The 19,122-nt window shown below is 48.6% G+C and overlaps 2 protein-coding genes across 5 annotated transcripts; both read left to right on the plus strand.

Moving 5' to 3' along the window:
• The first annotated feature begins 375 nt into the window (after positions 1–375).
• Positions 376–15,330, plus strand: LOC135680554 (uncharacterized). 4 transcript variants are annotated; one of them, XM_065194559.1, is made up of 5 exons: positions 376–686; positions 11,066–11,151; positions 11,512–13,467; positions 14,212–14,392; positions 14,481–15,330. In XM_065194559.1, exons 1-5 carry the CDS (start codon positions 587–589, stop codon positions 15,098–15,100), a joined length of 2,943 nt encoding a protein of 980 aa, XP_065050631.1. In that variant the 5' UTR covers positions 376–586; the 3' UTR covers positions 15,101–15,330. The 4 variants fall into 4 exon arrangements, with proteins under 4 accessions (XP_065050631.1, XP_065050633.1, XP_065050634.1 ...); XM_065194561.1 differs by having other exon boundaries at positions 11,082–11,151; XM_065194560.1 differs by lacking the exon at positions 376–686 and adding an exon at positions 10,349–10,723.
• Positions 15,331–17,143: 1,813 nt separating this feature from the next.
• Positions 17,144–19,077, plus strand: LOC135588897 (ankyrin repeat-containing protein At5g02620-like). The gene is made up of 2 exons (XM_065081237.1): positions 17,144–18,094; positions 18,205–19,077. The coding sequence occupies exons 1-2, from the start codon at positions 17,273–17,275 to the stop codon at positions 19,075–19,077; spliced, it is 1,695 nt and encodes a 564-aa protein (XP_064937309.1). The 5' UTR covers positions 17,144–17,272.
• The last annotated feature ends 45 nt before the right edge of the window (positions 19,078–19,122 follow it).

A 19,122-nucleotide genomic window follows, 5' to 3' on the forward strand; every position in this document is an offset into this window, starting at 1 on the left:
AGTTGTTTGCATGGTTGACTTTTCCAACTCCATGCGTTCCTAGTGGTGTATGCAAGCAGACCCACCCGAGCCCAACAAGTTACTGAGATTGACTCACCCGTTGAGACTCGATCCGGTGTCCACCGTCAGATGTCAAATCTCACGAATCACGAAGCAAGCGAAAGGGCAAGTCTCCTTGCCAACGCATCGTTGGATTGAGATTTGGCGGAGGGGACCCATGCTACCTCCAATCACAAGGCAGGTAGACACGGTGGCCCTGAGACAAGAATGTACACTTTGGTTATCGGAAACCGACAACTACGGTGCGGAGAGCGAGAACGAATTAATACGGGATGTCGTGTTGGATACTCCTCCAAGACTTCTTCTTCTGCCTTTGCTCTTCGTTATATCGCGGCGCGGTCGCCCATTTATTGCACCCACTTCTAGCCGTTAACTTCTTTCCCAGTTGGGCTTCAACCATCCCGATCTCGACGCACTTGCGCGCCCCGATTCGCCCGGATCCTTCCTCTTCCTCTCCTCTTCCCCTCTCGAGCTTCCCGTCGCTCCTCAGCTGAGAAATACGCCGAATGCTTAGCTCGTGAGGGCAATGCCCCAGAGCAGCAGACCTCGCCGCCGGGAGGAGCCCCACCCATCTGCGGCCGAGTTCGGCCGCCACCCGGTCCCGGTGAGCGCAGCTCGAGCTGAAGGTGCCGTTCTCTTCTCCTTCAGTTTTACCTCGTCTTTGCTATAGGAATCCTCCGCTTTTGTCCGAGTCTCGGGATGCTTTCTTTTCGTCTATTTCTCTGTTCGTCTTCGGAATAATAAATCGTAAATCGCGACCGTATTGCCGTGTTAAGAATCGCTTGTTGGAGTTCGATTAGCAGAAAAGAGGAAGAAAAGATTGCATTTTTGGTCTGGAAAGATGTGACTGTTCTGATCAGATTTTTAAAGTGGGTCTGTACTAATAATTCCTGTTCCCGCAAGATCTTATTTACTTTTTTTTTCTTCGCCCAAGACAAATGATTATAATACTCGCTTCTCGATCTCAGATGTCAAGAACCACCAAAACATTACGGACTTGTGTTATTTTTTGGTTCCATTGTCCAGTGTGCTAAAAGTGTTCCGCTTTTAATGTGGTACGGAGGTTGTTCTGCTGCCTCTCTTTGGCTACCAAAAGAAGTCACTTCATACACAGTTTGGTAAAGTGAAGTTAAGGTTCATGGTGTACTAAAATTCTCATCTTTGAATCTCCTTTTGGTAATGGCATTTGTAGTTTTGGGTATTACTCCTGCAGGCTTTCTTTTTTTTATCCTGAGTTTTACGGCCTGGTGTTTTCACTCTCGTTACGTTTGTACAAGTTCTTTTTTCTCGGATGAGATTGTATTGATCTGTTTCATTTCTTAACTTTTCCGTTAGTTTAAGATTTATGGCTTTGGTTCTGTTGTTTCTTATCTCATAAGTTGCTGAAAACCTGTATGCTTTATTTTGCACCGAATAATGTAATTTCTAAGCATTTCAAAATGTTTGAAGAAGTAGAAAATATTTTATTTATACTTCTTTTGATTTGGTGAATGCTTGTTTCTTTCTCATCTTACTAGATTCTAGCATAATTTAATTTTCTGCCTTGATTACAGTGATGTAAATAACCTTGATTATTCCCTGTGATTGCTGGCACTTAAATCTACAATTAACATTTGTTATAAATATAGTTTTTCCTTTATGGCTTTCAAGACATTTATAACAATGTCATTAAAACAATCTGTAGATTGGTGCCTACTTACTGCAAGTTCACAGATTCTTACTTTTGATGTCTAATATCTTTTCCTGTATTCCATGAACCATGCCTGATGGGTGCGTGTGAAGGTAATTGACAACTGAACCTCTGCAAATTATGCAAAAACTCAATATTATGCCCAAAAAAAGTCGTACATCTACTGCAAGAAGCTACAGGGTCTTAACAATTTGGGATTGATTACACTTTATAGTGAACTTTCATATATGTAGAACTCTCATTTTGTAGCATGTGCTAAAGCTTTTTCTATTTGGGCCAGCCTGCCTAATGTCTCTTGTTGTGAAGTCAAATTCTTCTTAATCATTCAGTTGTGAAATGAATCATAAAGATTACATTACATATATTGCTTGTAATTCAGATATATTTTCCCATTTAAGAGTGTCAAAGAACATTATGATAGTTGGATGGCATGCCATTGTGCATTCTTTTAGGGTTGGACATGGAAGAGAGAACATACTATATGATAGTGGTAATAATGATGGGACGTGCATTGACATAAGCTCCTCCAAGATAATGATCCACGCCTCGGTTTGAGTTGACGCGCCTGACCGAGGCAGACCAGGACGACGACCGGGGCACGCCACGTCCTGCGCAAGCCCGGTTCTTCACGCAACGCCCACATCAGTGTCAGACGCTATCGAAAGTACGGGCCTGCCCCCTGCAAGCGGGCACATCAGGAAACAGTAAGCTTCCTTATAAAAACCCTCATGTTTGGCTCGAGAGGGGAGGAAAAAACAAAGCAAAAGCCCCTAAGACTATCCACTGACTTGATCGTCGGAGGGGTCGGGTCGAGCCTCCCGACCCGACCTGTGTGCAGGGACGAAGACGGAGCGCCTCCCACCGCGTGCCCAGGCGAGGAGTTCCCTTCCAAAGGAAATGGCTGTCCCGTCGCGATCGGAGCACCGCAGTCGACCACCTAAGCAGTCTCAAGGGTCGCTCAAGAAGATCCCCAATCATTCGGACCCGAACCCATCCGTGTTGGCCCCGAGGCCACAGCTTAAGGTTGTTGACACCAACATTTTGGCACTAGAAGGAGGGCCTGAATGTTGAGGGATCGGCAGATTGACTCAGACGAACCTGCAACTGAGGGGTCACACCTAATCGGGGCTCTGGGGGAACACCCCCTGCATGGAGAACCTCGAGATGAACACCCTGACACGACCTCAGAGCGCTATAGGCGGATATTCAACGACCCAGGCTTGTCGCCACCCGACGGTGCCCTAGCCGACCCGTCGCCCATGTCGTCCGAGGCCTTTCAGGACCTCGCTCATCAAGTCCGAGCTCTAACGGGTATGGTGCAATCCATTATCCCACTCGTTTCTCGTCTGACGCACCCGCCTGCGATCCAACTGCTGCGGCAACAGGAGCCGCCCGTTTGGGCTCACACGCCACCTCCGGAGCTCCCCACTTCACCTCGGGTCCGATCGGCCCCACTCAGGGACCGGGTGATGGCAAACCTGAGTGGGCGCCCGGAACCCGAGGCATTATCTTCGGATTCAACGGACTCCCTACGAGCCCAATTACGCTTTTTTAGTCAGCGGCTCGACGAAGTGTAGAGGGAGGTTTGTAGGTCCAAGGAAGAACTTGGGGAGGACCCGCATCGGGGGTCTCCTTTCGCGCTTGAAATACAAGACCAGCCAATCCCCCCGAACTTTCGTCTCCCCTCCCTCGATGCATACGACGACGCCACCGACCCGGCGGACCATATAGCTGCCTTCCGTGCCTAGATGGCGCTGTACGGGACCTCAGACGCCTTGATGTGCAGGGCGTTTCCTACGACATTGAGGGGCCCAACCCGCGCATGGTATAGCGGCCTGAAGGCTGGGGCAAGCACCTCCTTTGATCAGCTCGCCAAAGATTTTGAGCTTAACTTCTTGGCATACAACCGGCCAAAGTCGTTCGTCGCGCTACTCCTCGAACTTAACCAAAGAGAAGATGAGCCCTCTCCCACTTTGTGAATCGCTTTACTACGCAGATCCGGGGGTTGCTGGACGCTCATCCCTCTCTGTTGATGTAGGCATTTATGATAGGCTTGCGGCCTTCCAGATTCTTCTGGTCCTTGGTGGAACGACCCCCCACCGCAATCCCGGAGATGCTCCAGCGGGCGAACCAGTTCATTGCGGCGAAGGTCTGGATGGCCGAGAAGCGGGAGGAGCACAAAAGGGTCAGGTCAGAGCCGTCCCGCGGGCAACAGTCTACCGCACCGAGGAGCAGATTGGACTGGCCCGACCCGCCGGTGTTGACATCTTAACTCCCCTCCTTGGGTGTGTCCCATTGGGAGCGGTCACTTTGCCCCTAACCTTGGGAGCACCACCAAGATCGAAAACGGTGATGTCCACATTCTTAGTGGTTGACCTCCCCACTGCGTATAACGCCATCCTTGGTTGCCCAACCCTTAACAAAGTCAGAGTCGTTGTCTCCACTTACCACCAAACGGTGAAGTTCCCGACCCATGCCGGGGTCGGTGAAGCCTGGGGAAGCCCCCGAGAGTCTAGGCGGTGCTACTTGACGGCGGTCTCACTGCACAAAAGGGCGTGGGATGAGCAACCCCCCGGGGATCCCCGGGAAACAAAGAGACCGACCCAGCATCCCGAGCCAATGGAGCCCACTTGTGACGTACCACTACTGAAAGGACACCCAGATCGGACGATCAAAATCGGGTCTGAACTCTACAAGCGAGAATGGGATCAGCTTGTCGGCTTCCTACAGGAGAACGTCGACGTCTTCTCTCGGTCGTCATCCGACATGACGGGCGTCGACCCAAAGACTGCCCAACATTACCTGAACATTTCGCCCGATGCCCAACCGGTGAAGCAGAAGCCCCGACGTCAAGCTCTCGACAGACAACTAGCTATATGTGAAGAGGTGGAGCGGCTTTTGGCAGCAAGCTTCATAGAAGAAGTTAAATACCCGCAATGGCTGTCCAATGTATTCCTTGTGAAGAAATCTAATAGGAGCTGGAGGATGTGTGTTGACTACACCAGTCTCAATCGTGCATGCTCGAAAGAGTGCTACCCCCTCCGGAGGATCGACCAGTTGGTTGATGCGATCGCCGGGCATGCTCACCTTTCGTTTATGGACGCCTTCTCCGGCTACAACTAGATCAGAATGGCGCCCGAGGACCAAGAGCACACGGCCTTCGTCACTGACCAGGGGGTATATTTTTACAAGGTTATGTCGTTCGGGCTGAAGAATGCAGGCGCTACGTATCATAGAACCGTGAACAAGATGTTCGCCTAGCAGATCGGACGAAACATTGAGGTCTACGTCGACGACATGATCGTGAAGAGCCATACGATGGCGGACCACTTGACCGACTTGGTCGAAACGTTTGCCACGTTGCGAAGATATGGCCTGTGACTCAACCCGGCAAAATGTGCTTTTGGCGTCAGCTCGAGAAGATTCCTCGGATTCATCGTCTACGAGAGGGGAATTAACGCCAAGCTTGCCCCGACCTGGTCTTGCGCGAGGCCGAAGTCAGCAACCCGACCCGAGCGCGCGGCAAGCTTGCCCCCAATTGGGAAGGACCTTATCGGGTTGTCGACGTCGTCAGGATCGGCACGTATCGGCTCGCAACCATGCAGGGTCCCGTTCCACGTTCCACGTTCTTGGTAGGGGTTGGCGTCGATTCCCCTCTCGTGGACGATGAATCCTAGGAATTTTCCCGAGTTGATGCTAAAAGCACATTTTGCCGAGTTGAGTCACAAGCCATATCTTCGCAACGTGGCAAACGTTTCAGCCAAGTCGGTCAAGTGGTCCGCCGTCGTATGGCTCTTTACGATCATGTCGTCGACGTAGACCTCAATGTTTCGTCCGATCTGCTAGGCGAACATCTTGTTCACGGTTCTCTGATACGTAGCGCCTGCATTCTTCAGCCCGAACGGCATAACCTTGTAAAAATATACCCCCTGGTTAGTGAGGAAGGTCGTGTGCTCTTGGTCCTCGTGCGCCATTCTGATCTGGTTGTAGCCGGAGAAGGCGTCCATAAACGAAAGGCGAGCATGCCCGGCGGTCGCATCGACCAACTGGTCGATCCTCGCGAGGGGGTAGCACTCTTTCGAGCATGCACGATTGAGACTGGTGTAGTCAACATACATCCTCCATTTCCCATTAGATTTCTTCACAAGGACTACATTGGACAGCCATTGCGGGTATTTGACTTCTTCTATGAAACCTGCTGCCAAAAGCCGCTCCACCTCTTCACGGATAGCTAGTTGTCTGTCGAGAGCTTGACGTCGGGGCTTCTGCTTCACCGGTCGGGCATCGGGCGAAATGTTCAGGTAATGTTGGGCAGTCTTTGGGTCGACGCCCGTCATGTCGGATGGCGACCAAGCGAAGATGTCAGCGTTCTCCTGTAGGAAGCCGACAAGCTGATCTCGTTCTTGCTTGTAGAGTTCAAACCCGATTTTGATTGTCCGGTCTGGGCGTCCTTTCAGTAGTGGTACGTCACAAGTGGGCTCCATTGGCTCAAGATGCTGGGTCGGTCTCTTTGTTTCCTGGGGATCCCCGAGGGGTTGCTCATCCCTCACCCTTTTGTGCAGTGAGACCGCCGTCAAGTAGCACCGCCTAGACTCTCGGGGGCTTCCCCAGGCTTCACCGACCCCGGCATGGGTCGAGAACTTCACCGTTTGGTGGTAAGTGGAGACAACGACTCTGACTTTGTTAAGGGTTGGGCAACCAAGGATGGCGTTATACGCAGTGGGGAGGTCAACCACTAAGAATGTGGACATCACCGTTTTCGATCTTGGTGGTGCTCCCAAGGTTAGGGGCAAAGTGACCGCTCCCAATGGTGAAATCGAATCGCCGGTGAACCCGGTGAGCGCCGAGGTCATTGGCTCCAAAGCTTCTCTGGCTAACCCGAGCTTCTGGAAGGCGTCGAAATAAAGTACGTCGGCCGAGCTCCCTGTGTCGATCATGATCCTCCTTACTTGAGCGTTGGCAATCCTGGCCGTTATGACAAGTGCATCGTCGTGTTCGGATCGCCCGGCCCCTTCGGCAGGAAACGTGACCTCGGGGTCGGGTCCACGTCTAGTAGCCTCGGCCGCGGCGGCCCGGGCGTATGCCTTCCATCCGGACATTCTGTTCCCCCCGGTCGTTGGGCTACCAGTGATCACGTTGATCTGACTCTCAACGGGACCCTCTGGGTGGGGGGAAAGCTCCTTGCCTTGCTGGAGGTACCGACCGAGGTGCCCTTGTTGGGAAATCATTGGGGGGGCGACATCATATGCGCAGCGGAAGAACAAGAAAACAAAAATCCCCGATTCCCAAAAAGATGTTCATCGTCGTGCGAAGATTGGTGCGCAAAATCCGCAAAAACACAAAACTGCGTATAGAGATTGTGTTACCTAGGGAGATCGTATATCCCTGTTTCCTTGCAGATCCTTAGGAGAGGGTGAAGGAGGTCAAGCGTCCTCCTCTCTAGCGGTGATCCACACAGCAGGGTTGCGACGACGCTCCTCAAAACTCCAGGCCTACTCTGAGGTGGAGAGGGAGAGGAGAATAGGAAGGGCAAGCAAAGACTCTAGCCTATGAGGCTGTGAATCCCTCCTATTTATAGAGATCCCGTGTCAAAACCCTAATGGGTCCTTTCCCTAGTGGGTATTGGATCTGCATCCAATAAGACAAGGGCTCCGTCGGATATCTCATATCCGAACCTCTACTCATCGCAATGCCTACCATATGTGTGTGACCCTCTAGGCCCAATATCGAGCTGGCCGTGAGTCATACCTGTTAGAACTCTTTCTAACTAAGTGAATTATTATCTCTGTAATAATTCACTTGACTCATCGACTACGGAAGTACTAGGCCACTACGCCGTAGTCCCCAGACGATACAGGGGAATCCAATCCATTGGACCTGTCTGTCCTCAGTTACCATGTACCTATAGTCCCTCATCCATCTAATATCCCAGAGACCGTATATCGAGCATGGTGCTGTCAGACCCATACGGTTTCTACTCGAGTCTCGCTCTAATCGGATTCTCCCGGAGAACTCTTTCTCTCTCAACCCGAATGACCCTGGCCAGGGATTTGTCTGAGCAAGAACACATGGGATATTCCTCTCATGATACCGAGAGTGGATGATCCTCTATCGACACTCAATAGCCCTCGTAAGGTCGACTACCACTCCCAATGACCAGCTGTACTAGATCTGGGAACAGCCAAACCTATAAGTCTGGTATCAAAGAGTGGAGCACTCATACAGGACATCCTTGGTGTCTCAAGTCTAAGAACCAGATACACCACTAGGACTACGGAATCGTTGTCTGACAATAAGGCATCATCAACCATCCAGCATTCCGTAAGCGGATCAATCAGTGAACTCATTCTCCAATGAGCACCTGTACTGTATCCCTAGTGTCCCTACACGAGCAGCTATGAGACCAGCTGCATCCATCATATGGACGGGTATACAGCACACCAGTCTATCCGGTTATCACGATGTCCCTCTCGAGTAACCTATGACCGGGATTATTTAGGATATGTGTTTAAAGGTGAATCGATCTCATTATCGTGATCTCATCACGATCCGATTCCCATTGCACAAATCCAAGGACATCACAATATATATGCATTTATGCAATAGTTATAAAGTGATATACGCCAAAATATAATAAGCAAAAAGATTCTGTATCAAGTCACACGTGCCATCACTCACGTGATTGGCTTGCTGGGCACTTATGACTAGCAGCCCTTTGCCGATGAGCTCCTTAATCTGTCGCTTCAATTCGCGACACTCCTCAATGTCGTGCTCGCTTTGTCGATGGAAACGGCAATACTTCGACCAATCCGCGAGTTCCCGCGGATTTCTCATCGGGTTGGGGGTTCTGAGCAACCCTTTGTCTCTTATCTGGAGAAATATATATGTTCGGGATGCACCCGAGGAGGGGAGTTGAGATGTCAACGCTGGCGGGTCGGGGCGGTCCAATCTGCGCCTCGGTGCGGCAGACTGTTGCCCACGGGACGGCTCCGCCCTGACCCTTTTGTGCTCCTCCCGTTTCCCGGCCATCCAGACCTCCGCCGCAATGAACTGGTTCGCCCGCTGGAGGATCTCCGGGACCGCGTTGGGGGGTCGTTCCACTAGGGACCAGAAGAATCTGGAAGGCCGCAAGCCTATCATAAATGCCTGCATCAATAGAGAGGGATGAGCGTCCAGCAACCCCCGGATCTGCGTAGTAAAGTGATTCACAAAGTGGGAGAGGGGCTCGTCGTCTCTTTGGTTAAGTCCGAGGAGTAGCGCGACGGACGGCTTTGGCCGGGCATATGCCAAGAAGTTGAGCTCAAAGTCTTTGGCGAGCTGATCAAAGGAGGTGATTGCCCCGACCTTCAGGCCGCTATACCATGCGCGGGCTGGGCCCCTCAGTGTCGTAGGAAACACCCTGCACATCAAGGCGTCTGAGGTCCCGTACAGCGCCATCTGGGCACGGAAGGCGGCTATATGGTCCACCGGGTCGGTGGCGCCGTCATATGCATCGAGGGAGGGGAGACGAAAGTTCGGGGGGATTGGCTGGTCTTGTATTTCAAGCGCGAACGGAGACCCCCGATGCGGGTCCTCCCCAAGTTCTTCCTTGGACCTACGAACCTCCCATTGCACTTCATCGAGCCGTTGACTAACAAAGCGTAATTGGGCTCGCAAGGAGTCCGCTGAATCCGAAGATAATGCCCGGGTTTCGGGCACCCGCTCGGGTTTGCCATCACCCGGTCCCCGAGTGGGGCTGATCGGACCCGAGGCAAAGTGGGGACCTCCGGAGGTGGCGTGTAAGCCCGAACGGGTGGCTCCTGTTGCCGCAGCGGTTGGATCGCAGGCGAGTGCGTCGGACGAGAAACGAGTGGGATAATGGATTGCACCATACCCGTCAGAGCTCGGACTTGATGAGCGAGGTCCTTAAAGGCCTCGGACGACACGGGCGACGGGTCGGCTGGGGCACCGTCGGGTGGCGACAAGCCCGGGTCGTTGAATATCCGCCAATAGCGCTCTGAGGTCGTGGCAAGGTGTTCATCTCGAGGTTCTCCATGCGGGGGGGTGTTCCCCCGGAGCCCCGATCGGGTGTGACCCCTCAACTGCGGGTTCGTCTGAGTCGATCTGCCGATCCCTCGACATTCAGGCCCTCCTTCTAGCGCCAAAATGTTGGTGTCAACAACCTTAAGCCGTGGCCTCGGGGCCAACACGGCTGGGTTCGGGTCCGAATGATTAGGGATCTTCCTGAGTGACCCTTGAGACTGCTGAGGTGGGCGACTGCGGTGCTCCGATCGCGACGGGACAGCCGTTTCCTCTGGAAGGGAATTCCTCGCCTGGGCATGCGGTGGGAGGCGCTCCGTCTTCGTCCCTACACACGGGTCGAGTTGGGAGGCTCGACCGGACCCCTCCGACGATCAAGTCAGTGGATAGTCTTAGGGGCTTTTGCTTTGTTTTTTTCCTCTCCTCTCGAGCCAAACGCGAGGGTTTTTATAGGGAAGCTTACTGTTTCCTGATGTGCCCGCTTGCAGGGGGCAGGCCCATACTTTCGATAGCGTCCAACACCGATGTGGGCATTGCGTGAAGAATCGGGCTTGCGCAGGACGTGGCGTGCCCCGGTCGTCGTCCTGGTCTGCCTCGGTCAGGCGCGTCAAGTCAAACCGAGGCGTGGATCATTATCTTGGAGGAGCTGATGTCAACGCACGTCCCATCATTATTACCACTATCATATTCCCCCCCCCCGAAGGAATATGATAAGCCGTGGTAATATCATTATTACCACTATCATATTCCCGACCCGACTTGTGTGCAGGGACGAAGACGGAGCGCCTCCCACCGCGTGCCCAGGCGAGGAGTTCCCTTCCAGAGGAAATGGCTGTCCCGTCGCGATCAGACCACCGCAGTCGGGCACCTCAGCAGTCTCAAGGGTCGCTCAGGAAGATCCCCAATCATTCGGACCTGAACCCAACCGTGTTGGCCCCGAGGCCACGGCTTAAGGTTGTTGACACCAACACTATATATAGGCTTCTACGGTCTTTTTAAAGGAAAAGTATTATATATGCTTCTTTGGCTATAGTTTTCAGTTCAGTTGTTACTGGAATTAGATTCTATTTTCTCTCTTCACTTTTGTTTGTTTAGTATATATAAACACTTCCTACACTGTATAAAGTTTATGATTTTTTGCTATCTTATGAAGTGCCAAAAAATTATTATCGTTGATGAGATATGAAATTTTACTTTATTTTTATCAGTGTTTGATATGACTGGCCGAAACTATTTTCCTGAATAAAAATGGTCAAATTTGAACAATCATCTCTAGCCATGATGTTCTTATAACAGGGCAGTTTCATTTCAGAAGACAGCCAAATCCAAGGGATGCAATTTGTTCTGCTTGTATCAATGGCCTTTCTGTAGAAGAAAATTCTGTAAGTGTGCATTCCCTCTTTGGGTTTTAGTGGCATATATGTGCTTTATAATTAATGTCATTCGCTTCAGTCATAGAAAAGCAATCAAAATGTCATCAATTTTAGGGATTAACTGCCTGGTACAAAGGTCTATTATGAAGCATAAGTATGAGCAAGTTGCACAAAGTATGTTTCATAAGTAATTCGCTGTTCTTACCAGCTTTGGCAAGCATTTGATACGTACTCAACTTTGTTGCTACTAAATTTTCTTAATTTATTTGTTTTTTTCTGTAAGCTTATTAAAGCATATGTTTGCCACTTTTTAATGGATGTCCTTGAATAACCCTGTACTGACTTGTTTAAATGCTTTGATGTTCCCAGTTTGCTCTTGAGATCAGACAAACTTCATCCAAGAAAGGCAGTGGGATGCCAATAAAAGAACTAATAGATAAAGAGGTGTCAAAAGAAAAGGAAATTAGGCATCCCTTGCCAAGTTTAATTGCAAGACTGATGGGTCTTGATACCCTCCCCTCTTCTGTCAGACCGCAGAGAAGTGTTGATAGTTGTTGCAGGACAACAATGCCTAGGGAGAGGAATCATGTACATCCTGAGGACTGGTCACAATGGCGAAGCTCTGGTGAAGGTTCAGAGTTCAAAGATGTTTTTGAAGTAATGGAAGCATCCAAGAATAGGGAGCAACAAAGCCACTCTGATAGCAGGGTGATGCTTAGATGTCAAGGAAATGGAGCTGACACAGATTTTGTAAGGCAGAAAGTCATGGATATGAAGAGTCTATCAAACAATGAAGTGCTGCAAAACTCTAAAGAATTTAATGATGCATTTGATTCAAGCAAGGATCTTCTCATTGGAAAGCATCGTCCATATGTGAACTGTGCACCATCATCACCTCATCGAAGCAAGATCACAATCTTAAAACCATCTAAAGGTACTAAGCATTGGAGCAATGAAGTTTGGTGTAACTCATCCAAAATAGAAAGAAATCATGATTGGTGCTCTCATATGCAGCAAGAAGTCACAGGCTCTTTTAAGATGTATCCATTCTGCCTTAACGAATGCTCTATTGGTGAAATCAGTGGTTCCCTTTCACAACATTCATCGGCATCACGAGATGCAGGCATATCTGAGACTCATGTTGATCCTGCTCGCATTGTTATCTTAAAACCAAGCCTTGAGAAAGCTCAAAAGATGGCAGAGGCTAGTTCTTTTGCCCATGAGGACTTCCTGTTTAGTTCCAAAAGGGGCACTGGAATTGCAGCGTCTAGAATTCAGGTGCTTCAGTATGAAGGAAGAGATGAACATTTGTCTCATCACACACAGGTATCGAACCACAAAGTAAAGGGTTCAAGAGAAATTGCTACAGAGAATACAAGAAAGACGAGGCACTCCATAAGTAGCTGCACCAAAAAGAACTTGACTTCAAAAATGAATCCATATCCTGGGACTGAAGACTCATTTATGACTCCAGGCGAGTCTAAACTCAGCCACTCAGAGGCAGTATGTCAGAACCCTGACCCTTTTGGTGAGTGGAGTAACAGCTTCAGTCCATCATATTTGTATTCAACTGAATATTCAAGCAGAGAAGCTCACAATCGTCTGTCTGAAAGATGGAAAACAACCCACCAGTTTCAGAAAATGGGACTTATTGCTCGAGGCTCAAGCACACTGGGTGAAATGTGTGTACAATTTGATAGAGATACACCAAAGGTTACCGTGGACATGATAAATACTAAGAATTTTTCATATGAAAAGTTCACTAGCAATGACTCACTCAAAAGCAAGGGATGTCATTGGGTTCATGGTGCTGATGCCCGGAGAGATGGGAGCTCCAGATTCTTGCCAAAGACTCTGCCACATCCAGTTTCGTATAACCTACAACTTAGTGACAGGGAACGTGATGGTGGGAGTTGTACTAATATGATCAAAGATGTACCAGATATGGGAGCCTCTGTTTCTTCAGTTGTGAAATTTAGTAAGCTAGAAGTGCCACTAATGAAAAGCCCTAAGCATCAATATCACAATTCTAAACTAGCTCATTCTGTTGGTGAGGAAACCATGCTAACTAAACATGATATCCATGTGAATTCAGAAGGATTGTGGAAGAAAATTCATGTGAAAAGTTTCTTAGACAAGACGGTGTTACATCCTGCACCTACTGATGATGCCATCACTGAGAGAAATCAGCTAGCAAAAGGTGCATCAATTCCCATAGACACACCATGGCATTTGACCACTCAAATGGTGCCTAAATTATCTGCATTTCAAGTGCCATCAGAGAATGAGGGATTATTTGGCCATATTCAGACTGTAGTGATTGAGGTATTTATCTGTCAATATATTCTACAGTAAAGAATTTTTTAAAAAATTGATAGTGGTTTTGAACTTTTGATCATTGTTACCAAAAGGAAGCATATAGGGTTATATGATGATTTAACCCCTTCCCTTTTTTTTAACCATGTCTATGAGGTCTCTTGCTTTTCTGGTTTATTAAGTTTATATAGGAAAATCTTTTAGATGCAGTTGGTTAAACATTGAAATGTAGATAAAAGGATCTTACAAGGTACATTGTGGATTCATCTCTGTTTCTACTAACATAGAAATCACTTGATGGCCATCTCGTAAATTAGCATAACCACATATGTTGACTTTTCCTAAACATGCTATATCTTGTTACCATCCCCACCAAATATCATTGTTGTTGGTTCCCTCCTTACCAAAATTATGATTACTCTCTCGAGTGCTTATGTATTGAGAACCTAAAACTGTAAAGGAGAACTGATCAATTTGGAGTGGTTGCAATCAATCTTTTCTGCCTCAGCTTGTCCACCTAGATGTGAAACTTAATCACTTCTTTTGGCAGCTCACACAATATTGTCATGCTTTATCTGTGTTAAATAGGGAGACTTAATTGCTTTGGAAAAATGTATAATCTTCATTGTCTTTGGTCCATATTTTGCTCTATGTGCTCCTAAATTAGGTCAATTTAATATTCTATTGTTGTACACATGAAATAATCTTTGCAAATCTCTTTCAGTTTCTCAAAAGCAAATTTCATGTTGCCAGGAAAAATCAAGCGATCAACCTCAAGAGAAGCTGCTTCCATGTGAATCAGACATGGCTAAACCACATCCTCTAGGCTCTGAGGAACTTGACCAACCAAGTCCAAGCTTTGTTCTAGAGACTCCATCTGAAGATGGCACTTATAGCTCAGGATGCTTTGAAAGATTAAGCGCAGATCTTAAAGGCAAGGGAACAACTTTGTCATCAAGTTTTATTTTCTAGTTCCTCTAGATTGCACATTTGTTGCTTATTTAGTTTGATTAAACTGGCAGAGCTTCGCGTGCAACTACAGTGTCTAAAGCTGGAGTCAGTAGCCACATCTGCAGAGAGTGATGAAGATTGTGCAGGAGACAATCATGTGCTTCTGCCTTCGATGGAGGTACACCGAGAATTCAGCGATGTTGATGACAGAGACTTCACCTACCTGCTTGATGTTCTTATAGAGTCAGGTGTCCGTGGCACTGATGACAACAGGTTCTCAGATGCATTCTACTCGCGCGGTCATCCTGTCAACCAAAGCGTGTTTGATAAGCTCGAGAAGAAGTACGATGGGGTTGCATCATGGCCAAGATCAGAAAGGAAACTGTTGTTTGATCTTATAAATTGCACTCTAGCAGGTCTGATCACCCCATATATGGATGTGCACTTGTGGATGACATCGTTGACGTTGAAGATATGTGTGCCAGCATGGGATCGTGAAGGTCTTGTCGAAGCTGTGTGGCAAATGGTGGTGAAGCAAAGGAAAGAGCTACATTGCAATCAGGAAAACATGTTGCTGGAATCAGGATGGTTTGGAGTGGAATATGGTGTCGATTTGGTTGGGATGGAGATGGAGAGGATGTTGAACGCTGACCTATTGGAGGAGCTCATTTGTGAATTTGTCTTACTATAGCGCAACCGATTCACTACTCATGCAGCTGCCCTCAAAGCTGTGGCGAGGCATCAACACAACATATTTGTAACTCTTCTTTACCTGTTCTAGTAGTTCTTAGTGACTTTTAAGGAGCATGTCTTCTGAAAACTTGGTGGACTTTATAGTTCCTGTGTTTCTTAGGAGCCGCTGTGACACCCGATGTCAAACTAAAATGCATATTCACATTAAGCTTCGGTATCCAAGTCTCAGCTTGACGAGTAGCTTTTCTGTACCATCTATGTGTTAGTGACCGTAATATAATTCTAATACTATATCGACTTAATATTTTGCTTATCATTCAAATGCTATATAGAAATATTATTAATGTATTATACATAATGAAAATTTTAAAATAAATTCTCTCTCTCATATATATATATATATACATATATATATATATATACATATATATATATATATATATATATTCATAATATCGTATATGAATAGTATAAATTACTAGCACGAAGATTAATGGTGTCAAAATTCAAATACATACAACACGAAGATTATCAAAGACCCTATAAGTTCTTCAATAGGAAAATGATTCAAATCTCTTTTGATTCTTGTATTGTCGTTATTTTCGAATCCCAATTTTAAAAAGAGATCGTAAAACTTTATTAACAAGTTCAAAATTCGAAAAACATTTGTCAAGTGCTTTTAGACTATTGACAACATCCGTAAAATCGGTATACATGTCTCCAATAGTCTTCACTTGGCTTCATTATAAAAAGTTCAAAATCATGCATCAAAAGATTTATCTTAGAATCTTTTATTCTACTAGTGCCTTATTTCAAGAGTATGTTAAATATCATATTTTGATGATGAAATCAATTGATGTGTTTGTAATCTAATAAGTATTTTGAGTAACGCAGGACTAACATCGATTAGAAAAGGTAAATTGATTAAAGCATGAGAAATTAGATATTGGGCCGGAACAAATATGTCAGAAGATTGGACGTCGGACCCGAGGAACGGTCGACGTATCGACAAAAGGTTGAGTCATGAATTCGAGCATCGAGCCAAGAAGATCGAACATTGCACCGAGAAGATTTCGCAAAAAGGTTAGGCACGTGCATGAACAGGAAATATCGTTTTGGTAGGTTCTCGGGAATCAGAATCGGACACGTGTAGGACGTGTCCCACGTGTGGAACCAACCCTTCCCTGCCTCCTGATTCAGCGACACGGCAAGGGTGGGTCCCGTTCCCGTTTGCTTCCCCAGTAGGTGCGCCACGAGCGGGCTGGTATGGTAATACCGTGTCGGGCCGCTCCCACGCAGAGCAGCATAGCCGAGGCTTGGCTCGCGGCTCCGTGATCGATGGCAACCGTCGGATCGGTGACGAGACGCCCCTTCCACCGGTTTCCAATCCCGTCCCCTAAAAGGCTTCGCCACTTCCAGGACGAACGCAGCGTCCCGTCTGTTGACCGGTCAACGATCAACCCCCACCTGTTCTCCTCCACCCGGTCGCCGTCACCCTCCTCAAATCCTGTAATCATCGCTTACTAATTCCACCATCATTCATTCTTCTCCTTCTGCCCAATGCCATCTTCATATGCTTCATGGCTCGATCAACAGTAATCGACGGGAATATAAATTGCCTTCGTCCCTGTTCGACATGGATTTCAATGGTCGTCTTCTTCGCTCCACCTTGTCATCAGTGCATGAGAGGAGCCATCTCCACATAACAGGAGGCTGGATTTGATTCTTGGATCATTCGGACGTGCAACTCGAGAGGTATATGAATCTCCTGCCGTCCTGCCCATGTCTCCAGATTCCCCTCAATAAGAATCCTTCTCTCCTTCTGGTCCAATCTGCTCTTTCTTTCTTTCTTTCTGGATCTTTGCAATCATGCTATCCCAAGTGTTCAAATTATGCGCGTGAGGGTCATCTTCTGTTCCTTCTCCATCTGTTCTTTAGCTTGTTTCAAACAGGAAGCAGCAGCTCCTGCGTGTTCCTTTTGTACACGGAAAGTGGTGCGAATGATTATGTAGTGGGTGAACAATGTTGGGCGGGTGGGATAAGACGCAGGATTATGTGGTAAATGGCATGTTTCTTTTGGTTGCAGGGTCCTATTAAGCTGATAAGTGTTGTTGATGGACGAGAATTTGATCGAATAAGAGGCAGTGGTTTGTGAGATTACGAGAGCGAGATGGACTCGCCGGGCGGGCAGCAGAGCATCCGCAGGAAGAAGATGACGAAACAGCTGACCGGGAAACGGGACGACACGCCGCTGCATTCCGCGGCCAGAGCAGGGAATTTAGTGGTGGCGAAGGAGATTCTCTCGGGAACGAATGACGGAGAACTGAAGGATCTGTTGTGCAAGCAGAACCAGGTAGGAGAGACTGCTTTGTTCGTGGCTGCCGAGTATGGCTACGTCGATGTGGTGCACGAGATGATGAAGCATTACGACGTTGCGATGGCGGAGATAAGGGCCAAGAATGGGTACGACGCTTTGCACATCGCCGCCAAGCAAGGGGATGTAGGTACAGCAAATGTCATCATCTCTAGCTATTGCGCCTGTCATTTTTTGCTCGATCTCATTCAACTCCTGAATCGGCCAGATGTGGTGAAGGAGCTGCTCAAAGCTCTTCCGGAGCTCTCGCTGACGGTGGACTTGTCCAACACCACCGCGCTAAATACGGCGGCAACACAGGGCCACATCGATGTGGTGAACCTCCTGCTCGAAACTGATAAGAGCCTCGCACTGATCGCCAGGAGCAACGGCAAGACTGCGCTGCATTCCGCCGCAAGAAATGGGCACTTGGAAGTCGTCAAGGCTCTTCTAAGAAAGGAATCCGCGATTGCCACCAGAACTGACAAGAAAGGCCAGACTGCACTTCACATGGCAGTGAAGGCAACAAGCCTGGAGTTGGTAGTGGAGCTTCTTGAGTCCGAGCCCTCTTTGCTTAACCTGGTGGACACGAAGGGCAACACAGCACTGCATATAGCAGCAAGGAAAGGCCGCGCTCAGGTGAAGTGCTCTGTGATCCTGGCTTGCGCATCCTTGTACTTGCCAGGATCTTTGTGTTTTGGACATCGCTTTCAGTGAGGGTGAGATGAAGGAGCAATGCATCGTTGCAGATCGTCAAGAGATTACTTGAGCTCAAGGACCTTGAGATCAAAGCTATCAACAAGTCAGGGGAGACAGCCCTCGACACTGCGGAGAAGATGGGGCACATGGAGGTTGCCAGCGTCCTCCTGGAGCACGGTGTGCCGAGCGCAAGGACCATGAAGCCCCCTCCTGCGAACCCGGCGCGGGAGCTAAAGCAGACGGTGAGCGACATCAAGCACGAGGTTCACTCGCAGCTGGAGCACACACGCCAGACGCGTAGGCGCGTGCAGGGGATCGCGAAGAGGCTCAACAAGCTCCACCAGGAGGGCCTCAACAACGCCATCAACTCCAACACCGTCGTCGCCGTCCTCATCGCGAGCGTCGCATTTGCCGCCATCTTCACGGTTCCCGGGGAATACGTGGAGTCCGACAACTTAGCTCCCGGGCTGACGCTAGGAGAAGCCAATGTGGCGCATCAAACGCCGTTCATGATCTTCTTCGTATTCGACTCGGTGGCTCTTTTCATATCCTTGGCCGTCGTGGTGGTGCAGACGTCCGTGGTGGTCATCGAGAGCAAGGCCAAGAAGCAGATGATGGCCATCATCAACAAGTTGATGTGGATAGCCTGCGTGCTCATCAGCGTCGCCTTCCTCGCCCTCTGCTTCATCGTCGTGGGGCGTACACAGAAGTGGCTGGCGATCGGGGTGACGGTCATAGGGACGGTGATACTGGCGACGACGCTGGGCACCATGCTCTACTGGGTGATTGCCCATCGAATCGAAGCCAAAAAGATGAGGGAAATCCGGCGGGCAACGCTCGGTCGATCGCGGTCGTGGTCCGTCTCTGGGATGTCAGACAGCGAGTGGGTCAACAAGGAGTACAAGAAGATGTACGCCATCTGAGAGTAGAAACCATAACGTAGACACCACCATCGGTTCAGCCAATGT

This window comes from Musa acuminata, chromosome BXJ1-8 (genome assembly GCF_036884655.1).
Source record: "Musa acuminata AAA Group cultivar baxijiao chromosome BXJ1-8, Cavendish_Baxijiao_AAA, whole genome shotgun sequence".
NCBI lineage: Eukaryota > Viridiplantae > Streptophyta > Magnoliopsida > Zingiberales > Musaceae > Musa > Musa acuminata.

What these genes read in the sequence shown, in the direction of transcription:
- LOC135588897 (XM_065081237.1), top strand. Translation starts at nt 17,273, where the DNA reads ATGGACTCGCCGGGCGGGCAGCAGAGCATCCGCAGGAAGAAGATGACG. An exon ending in CAAGGAAAGGCCGCGCTCAG is followed by an intron (nt 18,095 to 18,204) that starts GTGAAGTGCTCT and finishes GCATCGTTGCAG; the next exon opens with ATCGTCAAGAGATTACTTGA.
- LOC135680554 (XM_065194559.1), top strand. Translation starts at nt 587, where the DNA reads ATGCCCCAGAGCAGCAGACCTCGCCGCCGGGAGGAGCCCCACCCATCT. An exon ending in TTTCTGTAGAAGAAAATTCT is followed by an intron (nt 11,152 to 11,511) that starts GTAAGTGTGCAT and finishes TGATGTTCCCAG; the next exon opens with TTTGCTCTTGAGATCAGACA. An exon ending in ATTAAGCGCAGATCTTAAAG is followed by an intron (nt 14,393 to 14,480) that starts GCAAGGGAACAA and finishes TTAAACTGGCAG; the next exon opens with AGCTTCGCGTGCAACTACAG.